Source organism: Leptinotarsa decemlineata, unplaced genomic scaffold (assembly GCF_025532065.1).
Source record: "Leptinotarsa decemlineata unplaced genomic scaffold, Ldec_3_MD MMD2_tig00000008_RagTag_RagTag, whole genome shotgun sequence".
NCBI lineage: Eukaryota > Metazoa > Arthropoda > Insecta > Coleoptera > Chrysomelidae > Leptinotarsa > Leptinotarsa decemlineata.
This window is the reverse complement of record NW_027412537.1, coordinates 901,883-919,994: the sequence shown is the minus strand read 5'-3', so window position 1 is coordinate 919,994 and position 18,112 is coordinate 901,883. Positions and strand designations below refer to the sequence as shown.

Below are 18,112 nucleotides of genomic sequence, written 5' to 3'. Positions count from 1 at the left end.
ATTCAATTGGTGATATTTAGAACAATATCTAGGGAAAACTTATGGAACCAAGAGGTGAGTTCGTTGGTTTAAGTGAAAACTTAAAAAACCCAGGATCTTTATTCAAATGAATTGAAATATTTATTCCCAAAGAATTACGTTTGAAAATATATTTTGTCATCTCCATTATTCAAAAACCAGCATTATGATTTTTGTGCAAAATTGAAAATCATTGAACATTTGTGTCAACATTTTCTTATTTTTTGTTGATCATATCTTTGATTTAGTTTTGGTTCTTTTTTGTTATTTTAACAAATTACTTCATATTATAATTTTTTCTGTAGCTGAAATTTGTATTCAAGTAATTATAAAAATAATTTCCCAATTCAGCCTTTTTAGGTTTTGTATTTTCTTTGGTTATGGTTCTTTTACATAAGAAATGGTGAAAATCAATGGGAACTATCCAGATTTTAGTAAATTGTCATTCAAATTATCCAATTAATGTTGATAAAGAATTGGGTATACTTTAGTTTTTTGGTGTCCAACCAACATCAATAGAATACCCGAAATAACTTATTTTGAAGAAAGTTCAAATGTAATGTTATTAACAATTTTCTAAAAATATTATTGAGAAATAATCTTTAATTTCGTATTTCTCCGCTACTTTATTCCGAAGTTTCTGTCAGTTCAGAAGAAGTGAAAAGTAGCTACTGAGAGATTAATCATCAAAAATCATGAAAACGACAAAAAAGGGTCACTCCAGGGTCACGCAGCTTCCAAGGTTGAAATTGAATCTATAATCAATAAAAATTTATTGATTATTTTATAAATGATAGCTGTTTCACTTTCCAAATGAATATTACATGTACAAATTTTGAAAAAAATATTTTTGAATAATTCAATATTGAAGCAACTTTTGTCTAATTTCCAAGATTTTTCTTTGTTACGACAGATTTTTAATAAACCATTTTTAAGTAAACTTGAATATGAATTTCCACTAAATCAATGAGTCGTCAATTGAACTAGAATCTTAGTTTTTATTTGAAACAAATATCTGTGGATGATCTATACATTTTCAAAAAGTTCTTCAGGGTATTTTTTACACCTACAATCGGAAAAGTAAAATATTTTTTCTAAACGAATAATACTAAACTAAAATTCCATAATAGTAGGCACTAAATTCTCAGGAATATTATTGAATTGAAACAAAAATATTGTTGTGATTCTATATATTTTATCACATAGTTACATTAGTATAATCAGTACAATTTCCGTACACAGTCATTTCTGTGAATTTAGTACCTACTATTTTGGAATTATATTATACATTTTCAAACAAAGAATACTGACCGTTTTTTAAATAATTATTTCACAATTATACAATTTTCACACTTATAACTTTACTGAAGACTTGTGTCACTACACAGTAATGAATAGACTTCGGCTGAGGAAGCTACTGAGGTGAAACTCGTCTTCATAAAAGTAAATGTAATGAATGATGTTCCATCAAGTAATGGATTAGTATATTGATAATTAAAACAAAGATAGGAATTCACTGAATTCTAATGTTATTGGTGGTCTAATTGAAGTCAAAATGGAACTCAATACCTGATAAACCTTTGTTTGGTTGAAATATTGTGAACAAATCTCAAATATAACTCACATAAAAATAAAAAATTTCAAACGAGTCTTTGTGTCACACGTTTCACGAAAAAAATTCAAATATTTAGAATTTTGGTCATAGTTCTTTTTCTATAATTTCACCTAATTTCCACATTAGAGTTGTGAATCTGAAAAGTATTGTGTTTTCATCATCATTCCACAAGTATACTCTAGAGAGTTTGAAATATTTTTATACTCAAAGTTACATTACCTTTATAATGGATATCTAATAATTTTCCAAAGACTTATTTTTTTTCTATACAATTGTGAAAAGCAATGTCGTTATACAACCAGAAAATTATGTTTTATTTTATGTCATTGGTACATTTGAATATATATAAATCTCGGTGAATTAAAATTTGAAATTGAGGAAATGTAAATGAATCACAATAGTTTTTAATATTTGTACTCAGATCTTTCTCAGATGAAATTAATAACATCTGCTGTGATTTCCAGTGAACATCTATATCCCTCCAAATTTTCCTAATTGATAGCAACACCAATATTCAACCTATTCATATCTTTAAGAGGTGCCAAAGGCCTGGAAGGCCAATGATTCACACTTTTGAGCACAATACTTTGGTTTTGAATCAGTTCAAACTCAAAAACGTATGGGTAAATTTTTTGTTCGATCCATTCAGATATTGTATAGTTATCAAAAATTTCTGTCATAGAATCCACCGCCGATCTAGCTAGAGACATCATACCATGATACATTCTAGGCAAATCGATAGTCAATTCGTCTACTCTCAGTGGCAAGCTGTAGTTGTGGCGAATATTGTAAGACGTCATCCATCCTTTTCTTCTCCTCGTGACATCCAACAGTTCCTTTACTTCTGCTTCCAGATTGTGATACCTATTGGTCAACCTGAAAAATGCGTTACCTGGGAACATGCATCTATTCAATTTCTCCCACATGAACGGATCTGATTCTAGCGTTATAAAGGGAGACGTATCTGAACTCTGTTCTGGACAACTGAGTGATAATAGAAGTTTGTCTTTCAAAGACGAGTTGAAATATCCATGAGTTAGGGCTATCAAACTTAAAGCTAGAGATGGTATGGAAGCTGGAAGTAGTTCGCAGAGAACAGCAAAATGGTCATAACGTTGCCAACCGGTAATAGCTATTCCAGCGAGACCTTTCTTGAATGATATCGACTGCGTAGCCATAACGTCTAGCCATCTCAAATTGTTCTCAAGATGCCTTCTGGCATTCGGTATATATAGAGTTTCTCCAAACGCTCCTTTGAATGCTGAGGCTGTCCAAGCAGTCTTGAACACGGCAGCATATTTTTCCCAAACAGTGGGCTGGACAAAACGGTATATGTCTTCTGCATAAACCCAAATCATTGGTTCAACTAAATTTCCAAGGTTGACGTCAAGCATTGACTGTTGGGATATGTGGCGCAACATATCATCCCAAACTATCACTCGAACGTTAGGATATTTGGATCGGACTAGATCTGCAACATTCTTAACGTGTTTGAGAAACAAATTTTCATGAACTTCCAGTCGACAAATGTCACATTCTCCCATTTGGAATACTTCATCACAGCCAATGTGTAGGTATTTTGTAGTAGGATGTAGGACCATGATCTGAAAGAAGATGAAAAATATATTGAGGGTTAATATTAAGCGAAGATAAGATGAAAAATGAGCAAACGATATCTCCCAGATTCGGTAAATGTCCGGCAAAAAATAAAGTTTCCTCAAAAAAAGTATTTTCACATGAAGTAATAATAATGATTCTATGCAACCATGAGAGAGCAGTGGCTGTCTGAGCAGCTGATAAACTTGGTTTAGTTTTCAACATTGAACAAGGTGATTAAAACCCTGTCATCGAGTTGAAACTGATTCAGCAAAAGAGTCACCTTAGAGATCACTTTACTCCTACGGTAACACAAATGTAAGCCAGTGTTTGGAGCCTTCTTCAACATTGAACACTTCATATTATCAAAGCACCTTACCTTTTCTCAGGTCTAGTGGGCTGAAGTCGGAAACTGAAGGGTTCATCATGATTTGCCAGGACAGTATTTTCAACACAGTCTACCGTAGTCGCATGAGGTTCCTGACACCAGATGCAAGGCCTGCCATAAGGCGCCAGAGACCCTTATTCACTTGCTGTTGTGCATATACCAACCGACAGAGTGTGCTCTTCTACAATATTGATGGGACACCGGTGTTGCCTTATACTCCAGGTGATATTGAATCTGTTGTGAGGAATGAGAAGTGCCAAATTCATTGGAACTATTCATTTCCTACCCCTTTTTGGGTGGATATCGACCAAAAATAGGAGGAGAAACATATGAAATATCAGATTTTCTCATTGAAGTTTGCAGACTCTTTAGATTTTTTCGAAGACAAAACAAAAGCACTACAGAAAAATCCTTAAGGCGGTGCCTGTGCCAAAGTAGCAATTCACATTGGATTTGAATCGTTGGACATTAAATCCATTTGGAAAAAAGTTTGCAGGAAGTTTATTCCGCATAAATGCAGTTTTCCAAATGAACGTAGTTTTAGAAATGAAAAAGTTCTTGAACAGTGAAGTTCGAGATTTACTAAGTTGAACGACAAAACGATGAGCAGCCACAGTTCTTTACGTACTTTTGATATGTACAAGGGATAACATCATCAACAAATATATAAAAATACAAACCTGATCAATCATTTCTCTGATGAAATCTAAAGAACTTTTTCTACTTGGACATAGAGCTTGAGGGCTTCCTACGACTTCTCTCAAATGAGCAAAATCTGAATGTTTCAAAGCAAATTCAACATGTCCAAAGGTTTGAACGAGAGGAATCACTTCAAGTTTTGAACTATCTGCCAGGCTCAAAATTTCTTTGATATTATCCACAGTGTAGGCATTACCAGCAGATATATTTTTTAGCGGCCCATTGAAGGGAAACATGTCTTCATATTCTGAAATAAATGAAATTCGAGTTAAGGAAAGCACAAATCTATAAAGTCAGAGGAGGGTGGTACTCTATTTTCTTGTTACATTCTCATTTTTTTAGGGGCCTTGATTTTTTTTTTTCAAAATTTCATCTACTGCTTAATTTATGATGACAAAACGAATCAAAATGTTGATACCAGTTTGAATGAGAGTTTAGGTGTACACTCCCAAGAATTTGAAACTTCTGTTTGATTCTTCATTTCCAACTATATTTCTCAAACTGAATGCCATTTTACAGGTTTTTGTTTTATTAGTAACTGTCATTCAACATGAACAAATTTTATACTTCAGTATCCTCTATCTCACTCGGTCATTTTGAAAGTCTTAGTATTTAGGTCACACTCAGAAGCAGTGTCGTTATAATAAACAATATGTTTGGCGAAATATTGGATAACAGTAGATCGTTATTGGATCAAGTAGTGAACCTTGAAGTACGCCAAAAATTTTTCACTTTCTTCAATAAACCTTTTATTAAATTAACCTTTCGATAAAGTTATATTAGATAAATCAAGGTGATTGAACGTAAAGCAGTCTCTAAATGTTTCTGAAGAAATTGACAGGTGTTTTTTCCAATGTTGCTAATCTAAAAATAAAGCTGTATACTATGTGTGTATGAAGTATTGTTACCAGCGTACAAAAGAAAAACAAAATGGAAGAGGCATAATATGTAGTGACAGTCAGGTTCATAATACTCTAAATGAAGAATATTCGAATAAAAAAACATACAATGCATTTAGTTTTATACACATAGGAAAATGAAGAAATGTAGACTAGCAATTGAAAAAATATCATAAATAAGCATAAAATGGCATGTTTATTTGTGAAACCCCAAAATGTATCTTGCTAGTCTTCAAACCTCAAGCCAAATAACTTCAATTAATACTTATGCAACATTGGCAGGAAAAAGCAATTAATTTCAAAATAAACTTTTTCTATAAAGATGGAGAAATAGAAAGTCAAAAAATGATCTCTCCTTAAAATTAACCCCTTCCAATTTGAATAATAACAGTGTACTTTTCTGTGTATTCAACACCAGTAACAGAATTAGAGATGAGTACCCTGACAGACATACTAAGTTCATTAAAATAAAGAGACATACATGGATCAAACAGTGATTCAATAATATTCACAAAAAATTGGTTAATCAGTCCTATAACTTTTTTCATCAATGTATGTTTTGGAACTGTTTTTCCAGATCACTTCAAATACTTCAATAATACCGATTTTTAAAAAGAGTAACAAAAACACTGCCAGTAATTACTGAGCAATCTCCTTGATTCTTCCATCCTGGCAAAAATCACTTGGATTGGCTCACAAAATTACATTAATCAATTAAGAAAGAAACAATATGCTTAACCCCAATCAACATATATTTTGGGATTGAAAGTCTACAACACTGCACTTACAGATATAATTATTTATATCACAACTGAACTAGTGAAATGCAATGTTTTAATTATCACACAGAGAAATGAACTACTTTTTAAATGAAATGACACTTTTCAGTGTTTTTGAAATATTGAGTGATACCCAATGAAAAGATTTTCTTAGGTTGTTAGTGTGTTCAGTTTGTTTTTATGTATCCAAGACATGTTACTGAAGCTTCAATAGCTTATTTGGTGCTTTTTTTTAGCATGAAAGCTGAACTAACACAAAAACATTAAAAAATAGATTCATCAATAAACTACTTATGAGAAGTTTCACCTAACAAAACACCAGTGGCTCCTAATATTTTAATCAAAGAGAACAGCTTTCTCAAATATGACAAAAGAGGAGGGGCTCCTTTCAAATCTAGATGAACTATCCTTTTCCCAGGAACATAAGGATTTTTTGAGTCCAAATTAACAAAGGGAATCCCAAGCTGTTGCTCCATTTCAAGACTTTCATAATGCTTATCTGATTTAGCATCTCTTCCATGCTTTATATTCTTTGCTGATTCATCTGATCCATCACTATTTGATCTTATTAGTGAATCCATTCTGTCTTTATTAATTTTATTCACACTCTCTATGAACATAACATTTTTTACACTTTTCATCAAAGCAGCCCCAACAATTTCTGCATCTCTCTCTTCCTCTATCAAGGTGTCAGTTCTATTATCATCTAGTCGTGAAAACTGCAGCCCAAATATTATTAGTATCACTAATCCAGATGCTATTAAGATAGTAGTTTTTCTTCTCCATGCTGTAAACCCCACTCTTTGCATGTAATTAGTCATCATTAACTTAAAACTGGTGAATATAGTGAACCATTTTCTTCACAAAGAGCCACTTCTCAAAATGAGTAAGTTTTTCCTAGTCATTCCATTCAATAACTCCCAAGTTTTCAAAGGATTTCTCATGAATGAAGAGGTAGCAGAATTTGATTCTTATCTTTAGATGACAATTGGATTATTTCTTCATAATATTTCCATGAAACATCCACATTCACTTTTTCAAATGAATATAATATATTTTTCTACGGCTGAAGAAGTATTTATTACAAATTTCCATATTTTAGAATTTTACATGAAAACAGTAAACAATAAGAAATGTCAGATGGGACAGACAAATATCGGATCGGAACCACATACTTCAGAATCGCAGAATCAGTGTCGCCAGCACTGTTGCCAATCCATTAACGTTGTTTTGCGCGAGATTGATATTGAATATGCGGAAGATCTGATCGAAAAACGTGAAATACAAATTCATAGGAAAGCCAGGGTTACTATATAGAAGAGGTGATTAGCCGAATTCATTGTCCAATGGCACTGAATTAGTGAATCGTTGTGAAAAATAAACAATAAGTGATAAATGTGAGCCCTGCTTGAAGTTTTCAATATTATTTACATAAAACGAGATTTTTCACTCATCGAAGTATCAACATGAATATGATTGTACTTTTGGAGTTTCCAGAACATAGTGAAAAAGAAGAATCCCCTGGGAACACTGCCCGCATCATCAATGAATAATGTCGAATTGGATAGCAATATGTCTTGGTACAATTATTGGAATACATTATAAACTGGAAAATCAAAAGCAGCTTCTTGGAAATTTGAAACTTCTACAAATGTTCATATTTTGTGAAGCTCAAATCATACCTTTGCTCTCATATATAAAAAACGGCCATTCGTTTAATTGAAGACCCAAACTACCCAATCTCTTTTTTATAGATACTTTCACAAAAAGTATTCTGCCGATAGCGAGTAGAGTAGTAATACAATAAGAAGTGTACGATTTCTTATTTTATTATTACCTTCCGCATTCATTTTTTTTAAAAAGCTCTCGATGGAATTTTCATGGAAAAATGTTTCCAAAAGTTTTCATTACCACACATATTACAATGGTGCATATTGTTTTTGTCGAAGTACTTCTCTTGACGTATCAACTGAAACTGTTTCAATTGATAAGACAAGAAGAGTACTTCGATCACGCCTCTGAAGATGACTGCCGCAGTTGCAGTTGGAACGTTTGGAGATTGTAACCATAGAAGACCACGGCAAAACCCAGAAACTAACGAAAAACACGCCAGCCGTGACTACATTCCTATAATGGTAATATTATTACAATGGTACCAATTGTATATATCTTATGGAAATTTATATTTATATTTACTAAAATAACGATATTGAACACTCCTTTGGCAGAGTTGCATAACAGTAAACTTGGTACATTTGGAACGGATTTCTTTTCATTTTTGTTCTTCTAAAATATGGGAAAAATTACAGAGGAGGAATTGATAAAACAGAATGAAACGTTACCAAAAATGGCAGATGGAACATAAATCTCCAATTTTATGGAGTTATGGAGACCGGCTATAAAGAATAATGGTATAGCTACACCACACGAACAGAAAGCTTGACAGCCCTGAACGGCGTGTCATGATTCCCTCAGCTTTGCCTCGGATGACGTGCAGTTCAGGAATTTCAAGCTGTCTGCCCTTGTAGTGTAATATATTATTTGAGTCTAAAATTCAACCTCAGTATCAGTAATGTCAAAATTGCTGTCATTATGTCACTGATGCCAATCTTGTTTGCAACCACACCTTCCCTCTTTCTTCAGGTACCCCCTTGTTTCAAACATAATTCCCCCGACAAAGATGCCTCGAAAAAGTAGGGTCCTATAATTTTGATGTGTAGTACACCAAGTCAAAAAATAACTTAGAATCTCTCTTGGAAATTTGTAGCTCGATGTGCAGATTTGCAGGTTTCATTATCCAGACGATGTTATCTGAGTACTATCTACCAAAAATTTTTTTCCTATCATAGTTCGTTCACGTAAAAAGGGTTGTACATTTTCCAGTATGTTACAAGCTTTTCATGATTTTGGCAAGACTGATATTGTACATAAAATATAAAAAAGATTCCAATGATGCCAACTACCAATACTTTCATTGTTTTCAGTTGAACTACTCATTTTGTCATAGGTTGAAACATGACTTGAAACATTGAATTATTTCATTAAATTAGGTGAAATATCAATTGTTTTAATTACAATTACAGTGTTCTCCATCTCCAGAAGATGCCAACTTGATTAGTGAAACGCGCGTCGAGAATGTTGCAGTTCTGGTGTTTGCTAACAGTGCTTGTTTTGGATGTACAATTGCAGTAGTTGCACGTTTTCTTCCTAATATCATATGTCTAATATGAATATTGCCAATAGTGAAACGGCCGAAATGTATATTTATTGAAATATTTTATATGTTCTTGTGAAGCTTTATTGTTAAAACGAAATGAATAAATTCATTACCAATGAGCGTGAATTCTGGCACCGAAAGTCGTGGGTTCTTGAGAAAAGCCTGAAGTGTGTAGATTTACGTAAAATTCGTAGCGTTGGCATTGTAAAATCTTTATGGTGCTGGTTCATTCAATTATAAGAATAATAAGAATTAAAGGACCAGGGAGATCACTCCCAATCAATGCAGAATGACGACGAACAGTTGGGTCCACTCACCTGTTGTTCTGTCGACGGATAGGATGTCCACAAGGCTTCGAATGTGTATTCTTCTGCTGCACAACACTCTAGAGTTTCGATTTTACACATATAGCAATCATATAGCTAATCACAAAATGCGGGAAAATACTTTTTAAGCGGAGTACCAATTTGCGGAGCGAAAAATGGCCGTATTCCTTCTGCTTCTCCCCGCGCATGTCTGAGTTTTCCCCAACTGCATTTGCGCGGTGAAAGAATCCCGTGTGGTTACAGGGAAAAAAAAAAATAATACCCAAAAAATAAAAGTGAAAATTTCCTCACTCAACCTTTGCATTTAGGAAGATAATGAAACAAAAATAATACTAAACTCAAAAAAATAATATGATAAGGTGAACCGTAAACATTCCGGCCACCCAAAAACGGGTATTTGACCCTTTTTTAATGCGAAATTTCAACTTCTGGTAGAGGGCATAACTTTACCAGAGGTCTTTTGAATTCACTACCATCTGCAGTGCGGATCGTAGCAACGCGACAAATATCATCTGCACCTGGGTGCAGAGCTGTAATTCTGGCAAGATTCCATTTCGAAGGAGAAACATTATCTTGCTTTATTATTACTAAAGTACCAAGTTTGGGAGGAGGCGAGGTGGGAGCAAACCATTTCGCCTTTTGTTGCAAGGTATGTAAATACTCTGTATGCCATCGTGACCAAAAATCCTGATGGAGTCGTTGTAAAAGTTGCCATCGACTAAGCTGATTCAACTTCAAGTGAGACAAATCTGGATCAGGTAACGCAGAAATAGGTTCCAGGGTTAAAAAGTGACCCGGTGTTAACACGGAAAAATCATTGGCATCTGAACTGATGGGTGTTAGAGGGCGGCTGTTTAGCAAACCCTCAATCTGAACGAGTACTGTGTAAAATTCTTCGTAATTTAAAATCTGTTCACCAATTACTCGCTTCAAATGCGTTTTTACTGACTTGACTCCAGCTTCTACCAATCCCGAAAAATGTGGAGCAGAAGGAGGTTGAAAATGCCATTCTATTGCGAGAGAATTTGCTGCATTTCTCAACATGTTTTGAATTATTTTGTTACCACCAACGAAAGCTGTACCGTTGTCAGAATAACATTTTATTACAGGACCTCTTCGTGAAATCAAACGCCGGAAGGCACACAAAAACGTCTCACTAGACAAATCTCCCGAAAGTTCTAAGTGTAATGCTTTAGTAGCAAAACAACAAAACACGACCACGTACGATTTGAACGTTTTTGAAGAGCGAATCTTCATTGCTTTCGTTGTGAAAGGACCACAGTGATCGATTGCAACAACTGAAAAACTGCGAAGTTGAGAAATGCGTAAGCGGGGTAGAGAACCCATTGGAGGCTGATATGGTTTTGGGTTCAAACGCCAGCATTTTAGGCATTTTGAAATGATGCTGTATATAGCGCGTTTTGGCGACAAGATCCAAAAATGTTGAATTAATAAAAATTGTACGGTCTGCGCACCGGGGTGTAAATAGACTTTATGAAAGTATTCTATAATCAAAATGGTAAGCCGACAACCTTTTGGTAAAAGTACGGGGTGTTTTTGATCATAGTTTAGGTCTGAGTGTTCGAGACGACCTCCGACTCGTATAATATTATGGGAATCAATAAATACTCCTAATTTTTTATAGGCCTTTGGAATCGATCTTTTATTTTTCATATTATTTATCAGATCCGAAAAATATTTTTGTTGAGTATATCTTATTAAAAATAAAGTAGATTGTTGTAATTCACAACTTGTAAGTACACACGTTCTGCGAAAATCGCGATTTGATTTTTTAGAGTTGAAAAGAAAACGTAAATAGTAAGCAATAATTCTTTGTACTTTCGAAAATGAAGAGAAGCGGGTCAGTATTTTTTCGAAAGGGTCGAATTCTGGTTCGGAAGTTACAAGAAAGGTATTTCTTTCTTCAGAAAACACTTTAGGGGGTGCACTATCAAATTTGAATCTAGATTTTGGCCATTGGTTAGAGGGTAATGCAAGCCATGGCGGACCTTTCAACCATAAATTATTTTCTAAGAACTCTGAAGGTAATTGTCCCCTTGAAGCACTGTCACTAGGATTATTTTGCGAGTCAATATGATGCCATGATTCTGGTGATAATAATTCTTGAATGCGCGCAACACGATTTCCGACAAATGTTTTCCATTTATATGCAGGTCCTTTAATCCAATGCAGAGCAATTGAAGAGTCAGTCCACGCATACAATCTAGAAAACACTATTTTATTGTGAAAAGTTTTCAAAACGTAGGAAACTAATTCACTTAGAAGAACACAAGCAGTTAATTCAAGTTTTGGAATTGACAAATTTTTCAAAGGACTAAGGCGAGACTTAGCAATAACAAAATATATATCACATTTTTCATTTTCAGTTATTCGAAAATAAATTACCGTGGCATACGCCTTCATTGAGGCATCTCCGAATGCATGCAATTGCACTTCCGAGTTCTGTTTGATTCCAATCAAGCGAGGAATTCGAACCTTCTCGAGTAGTAAAAGCTCATCTTTTAACTGTGACCACCTTTCGCGAATTTCGAGTGGTGGTTCATCATCCCATTGAAGACCTAATGTATGTAAAATTTGCATAAAGGATTTCGCGAATAAAGTGACAGGACTAAGAAAACCTAACGGATCATACAGACGTGCAATTTGACTTAAAATATTCCGTTTGGTGCATTTGCATTCTGTGGTATCGACTGTGAAACAAAATATGTCATCTTGTGGAAACCACTGAAGACCCAAGATTTTTAAGATATGCGATTCTGTGTCGAAGTTAACTAAACTTGTTTGAAGTTGCGATTCTGGAATATCTAAAAGTAATTTCTTAGTATTACTCGACCATTTTCCTAGTTCAAAGCCGCCCTTTTTCAGTATTGCAATCAGTTGATCGCGAGCTATCTTTGCTTCCTGAAATGAATTGAAACTCGAACAACAATCATCAACGTAAGTCGAATGTTCTAAAATTCGAGCTCCCAAGGGGTAGTTGTCGCGTTCATCTTGTGCTAACTGAAGGATGGTTCGATTCGCAAGAAATGGAGAGCAAGACAACCCAAAAATCACTCTCTCAAACATATACTCGCGGATAGGTTCGCATTTGGAATTTCTCCATAAAATTCTCTGAAAAGTTTGATGCTTTTCAGCTACTTTAAGCATAGTGAACATAGAGTGAATATCACAAGTGAATGTTATATTACCAAGACGAAAATTTAATAGAATTTGACCAATATCCTTTTGAAGCTTTTGACCAATCAAAAGCGTATCATTTAACGACGGTTGGTTGCCTCTAATTTTGAAACTGCCGTCTAGTACTATGCGGACCTTTCCTGGTTTCACTACCGCGTGATGTGGTATTATAAAACCATTTTGGAGAAGTAGGTTGTCAGGGACAGGTTTGAGAAAACCTTCTTTTAAATAATCAACAATTATTTTTGAATATTCGCGATGTAATTCCTTATTTGCGTACAACCTATTTTCAAGGGACAAAAAACGTTTTGTAGCAAGAGCGCGACATTCTGTGATGTCAAAAAGCGGTTCATTAATATTTTTGAATGGAAGCTCTAGAATATATCTACCAGTAGCGTCACGTGAGTGTGTTTCTCGAAATATTTTCTCGCAGAGTTCATTTTCTGGAGACATCATTTTTTCTCTAGGAATCTCCTCAATTTCCCAGAAGTGCGAAAGAGTCTTATTCAAGTTGAACAAATCTGTTTGTGTCGTAGAACAAAATAAAGTTGTAGCGGTAGTAAATGAAGAGTTCAACTCCGTATATTTTCCGATTAATACGTAACCGAAAATTGTATTTATTGCGATCGGTTCATTCCTTTCGCCCGAAATATGATTGTTAAGTAAAATAAGAGCAAAAATTTCGGCACCTAATAATAAATCTATTGGACCGGGTTCATAAAATTTAGGATCAGCAAGAAACAGATTTTTTATATGGTCAAGGTGCGTATGTTTCAGAGTGCGAGGTGGCATATCTGTGCATATTTTTGGTAAAATGTAAGCATCAATATTCAATATTGGGTTGGAGGTACCAATCGGTTTGATAGAGCAAGAAACTCCACCTTTTGTAGTATATTCCTCCATTTGATTCAAACCTTGAATTTTCAAGGACGATTCGAATCGCGCCAAATGTAGTTTTTTAAAACACTTTTCTGATATGTAATTTGTCTCGGAACCACTGTCAATAAGTGCTCGAACTTTGTGAAAATTACCAAATGAATCCTGAATTTCAAGAAGAGCGGTTGAAAGCAATACACCAGAACGAGATGAAGTGATTCCACAGAAATTTGTAGGCGGCTGCGGGTTTTGCATTTGTAAAGAAATATTTTGTTTTGCTTGCGCTTGCGGTGATGAAAAATTAACATCTGAAGTGGGGTGTGCTCGGGGTAAGGAGCCACTGTTGAATTGCGTATTGAAAGGACTCGTTTGCGGAGGAAGACTGTCTATTTGCGGGACATGAGCGGATTGAGGCGTTGCTCCGATTAATGGAGCACTAGTGGCGAAAAGACTGTCAGTGGCGTGCAAGTTTTGCGGATAATATTGGTAATTATTCGTTGCAGAATTGAACTGCGGATTGTAAATGGAATTGTTGGGATTTTGCGGACTAGTAACACTAGTGGGTTGATTATTACGTGACGTATTTATGCATATCATTGTGTGATGTCTTGAAAAGCAGGATCGACAGTTAGATTGCGAACGGCACATCTCAGAGGTATGACGATCTGAGAGGCAGTTTAAACACCATTTGTTAGCATGGGCAAGGCTTAGACGTTCTGGTGGTGATTTATTTTGGAACTGAGGACATTTATAAATGAAGTGATCAGTTGATTTACAGAATGTACATGAATAAGTGGTGCTTTTTTTTGCATTTACAAAAAACGTGTTTGCCTGACGCGGTTTCAACTGAAATGAATTAGAACCTTTGGTTTTGTTTTCAGGCTTGCAATGTAATTGACTATTAGACGTTTTTTGTGATTTTAAAGAAGAAGAAAATTCTACAGTCTCTAATGCGTGACAGTGATTTACAATGAATGATTTCAAATCATCGTATTGTGGAAAGGTTCCTTTGTTTGGATTACCGTATTGAATTTCAAATTTAGTTAACAGATCATCATTTAAATGCTTGGAAAGCATATAGAATAGTAAAAAATCACTCTGTTTTATAGGTAATTTCATTTTTTCCAAAGCAGAAATATTTTCAGTGAAAATATCTACAAGAGAACGTAAAGCTTTCGAGTTATTAGAATTAGTAACGATAGGTGCGTTATCTAGCGACTGTAAATGGGCGAATGCGATTAAGCGTGGTCGATCGTAACGTTCGATTAGAGCGTCAAGAGCAGCCTTATAGTTCAGTGCGGATGCGGAATTGCTTTGGACAACAGCCTTTGCAGGACCCTCCAAGGCGTCCATCAGATGCGAGTATTTTTCGACGTCAGAGCGGTCGTCGTCTCCGTCAACGACTAAAGAAAAAATTTCATAAAAATGGCGGAATTGTTTAAGATCTCCTGAAAATTTGGGTATTTTGAGTGGATTCAGCTTAGCAGAAGGCTTACTCGGTTGTGGTGTGGAAAGAACAGGTTTTTGGTCAGTTTGGAATACAGTATGGTACGAAGCATACACTTCTGAAGCGTCGTTTTCAAATTCTTTGCGAAGGTTTTCTTCGGCATCGGTATCTTCGTTTTCCATAATGCAAGCCAAGCTTATTGTACTCGAATGGTGAATATAAAACTGTTTTTTCACCTCATCAAAGGCCGAATATGCCATTTGAAACTGTAGTTTTGCTTGCTCACTTGTTGAAGCATTCATGGCGAATTTTTTGAGTTCACGCATTTGATAGTAATAAATTTGGCGAATCGCCTTATATTGTTTCAGTTTGTTAGCGTTTGAAGACATATTTTATTTTATTACTTAAGATAGCGAAAAAATATCTGTACGCCACTGGTGATAGCAAATGAAAAAGCAAAACTCTGCGTATCGTATGACCTTGAAAATAATTAGGAAACTGATAAGAAGAAAATAAATGGCACTGAATACCTGCCTATTGGGTGACCTTGAAAGGCAGATAAATTAATGAATTTATTTTCAAGAACATATAATTATTAGATGTGAGGAAATCTACACAATTTTTTGGGATCCGGCCGAAGTGGCCATGTAAAATCTTTATGGTGCTGGTTCATTCAATTATAAGAATAATAAGAATTAAAGGACCAGGGAGATCACTCCCAATCAATGCAGAATGACGACGAACAGTTGGGTCCACTCACCTGTTGTTCTGTCGACGGATAGGATGTCCACAAGGCTTCGAATGTGTATTCTTCTGCTGCACAACACTCTAGAGTTTCGATTTTACACATATAGCAATCATATAGCTAATCACAAAATGCGGGAAAATACTTTTTAAGCGGAGTACCAATTTGCGGAGCGAAAAATGGCCGTATTCCTTCTGCTTCTCCCCGCGCATGTCTGAGTTTTCCCCAACTGCATTTGCGCGGTGAAAGAATCCCGTGTGGTTACAGGGAAAAAAAAAAATAATACCCAAAAAATAAAAGTGAAAATTTCCTCACTCAACCTTTGCATTTAGGAAGATAATGAAACAAAAATAATACTAAACTCAAAAAAATAATATGATAAGGTGAACCGTAAACAGGCATCACTGCGCAAATTGAAAGTTGAACGTCAAAAAGCACCATGATGCCCCAATGCGGAAGTCCCAGAATAAGGCTAAACGACAATTTACAAAGTTTGTTCTCTATCGACATTTATTGTTCCTCAATAGATGGGGAAATCAAAGTTATCATGAACTATTTAAATAAAAGAATAATTTAGGTTCAAGTAATTTTGAAATTTTATACCAGGGTGACGAATTCAAGTCCAAATTTGGTTTGACACAAATATAATTAGGAATTTTTAATAAATTGATTGTAGCCGGTACTACGTGGTAGGAAATCATCATGAAAACTCAGAAATGAATATTTTTATGTTTCTACCACTTTTATTTCTAACTAAAGTTACTGCAGTTTCATCCCATAAGGACATTTTCAAACTTCAACGCATAAGTTTAAGAATTTTTACTTTCGAAAAAAGAAAACAAAAAAAGCATTATCGATATATTGATCAAGCACGAATTTTGGGGACAAACGGTGGATGATAGGAAAAAAATTGAAAAAGAATCTCAATGAATGTCACTAACAAATGCTCCAATTTCATTGGCACACAACTTCCTGTTACCGGTACCAGCTTGTAAATTTCCCTTGTTAGATGGATCATATTGCTCTGGACTAAGCTTTGGGTGCTTTTGAATTAATTACATTCTGTGATCCAATGAATAACATTCTCATAGAAGACATAACGAGTTGTCTGCCCCTTTCTGCAATGTCTGAATGGATATTATCAAGTGAGTAGCACTCCAATTATTGTAAAGCGGTTTATAAATTCTTCAATAAGATGGTTCCTTTATAAAACGTTCTCTCCATTTGTATTAGGTACTTGGTACATTTTTTAATATTCTCTATATTTTTTCCATTTTTTTTCGACCGAGTTCCATATCGCTGATACTTACCCCTCCCCAGTTCAGGGACGCATATATGAAAATGATGATCTGTGCCTAGGCATACTCGTCAGCTTTCTTAATTTCAGAGTGTTTTTTTCCAAATCTGCGAAAAACACTGTAGTGTCATGAGTGTCATCATTTCCTTCCATAATTCCGATTCGAAGTTGCGGCCCTGATCCGAGTGTAGTTCCTGGAGTACTCCGTGTCTGGAGATTATGTTCTGCAATACGGCTTCTGCCACCGTTTTTGCCTCTTGGTTGGGTAAGGATACCACTTCAGGCAATTTGGAGAAATAGTCCATCACAACCATAAGGTGCTTGTTAACGAAGGTATTGCTTCAACCTTCCTCTTTGCCTTGTCTTCGGACCCTTTCTCGAAGAGCACAGGTCACAGCGCTCACACCACTGTTCTACGTCTCGACGGCAATTGACCCAATAGTAGGTACTTCTCACGCACTTTCGTTAGAGTTTTACTCCGAAATGCCATGCAATGTTCAAGGATATTCGGGATACACATATATGGAAGGATTATCTGTAATTTGTAGGTTCTTCCATCCGGGCTTTCCCATCATCTCGAATGCACATAGATCCCATTGGAGCCAGTAACCCTTTTCCTGCGTGCCTTACTTGGAGATCTCTTTTCATTCCGGCCTCACTTCTTTGTCAATCCATTCTCGTACAGTTTTCTCAACATATTTTATTTATAGACGCATTTCGCTAACACCGTAGGTTTCTCGGTAAGCTACGGTGTTAGCAAAAAGCTAACTTATACGAAATATTTATCACCAAACTTTTTCACATCATCCTGTATTTTGAGATACAGAGACGCTGCACATTTAAAAAAAATCACTCTACGGCCATAGATTAAATGAAAACTGTTGAGATAAATGGAATTGTTTAGATCGCTACATGACACTAGATTTGTGGATGCTTTCGAAAATCTGGAAATATGAGACCTATGAACAGTGAAAAAGATCCCATTCCAAATCAGCCCATTGTTCATCTTCAT

General features: G+C 35.2%; 2 protein-coding genes across 2 annotated transcripts; both read right to left on the bottom strand.

Annotated features, from left to right (window-relative positions):
* Window positions 1-599: 599 nt before the first annotated feature.
* Window positions 600-7,169, bottom strand: LOC111507678 (hexosaminidase D). The gene is made up of 3 exons (XM_023163028.2): window positions 6,302-7,169; window positions 4,298-4,563; window positions 600-3,237 (listed from the first exon to the last, which is right to left on the bottom strand). The coding sequence occupies exons 1-3, from the start codon at window positions 6,816-6,818 to the stop codon at window positions 2,125-2,127; spliced, it is 1,896 nt and encodes a 631-aa protein (XP_023018796.2). The 5' UTR covers window positions 6,819-7,169; the 3' UTR covers window positions 600-2,124.
* A 2,776-nt stretch (window positions 7,170-9,945) lies between these two features.
* Window positions 9,946-15,360, bottom strand: LOC141480761 (uncharacterized). Its single transcript, XM_074171165.1, has 2 exons — window positions 11,944-15,360; window positions 9,946-10,407 (listed from the first exon to the last, which is right to left on the bottom strand). Exons 1-2 carry the CDS (start codon window positions 15,358-15,360, stop codon window positions 9,946-9,948), a joined length of 3,879 nt encoding a protein of 1,292 aa, XP_074027266.1.
* Between the last annotated feature and the right edge of the window lie 2,752 nt (window positions 15,361-18,112).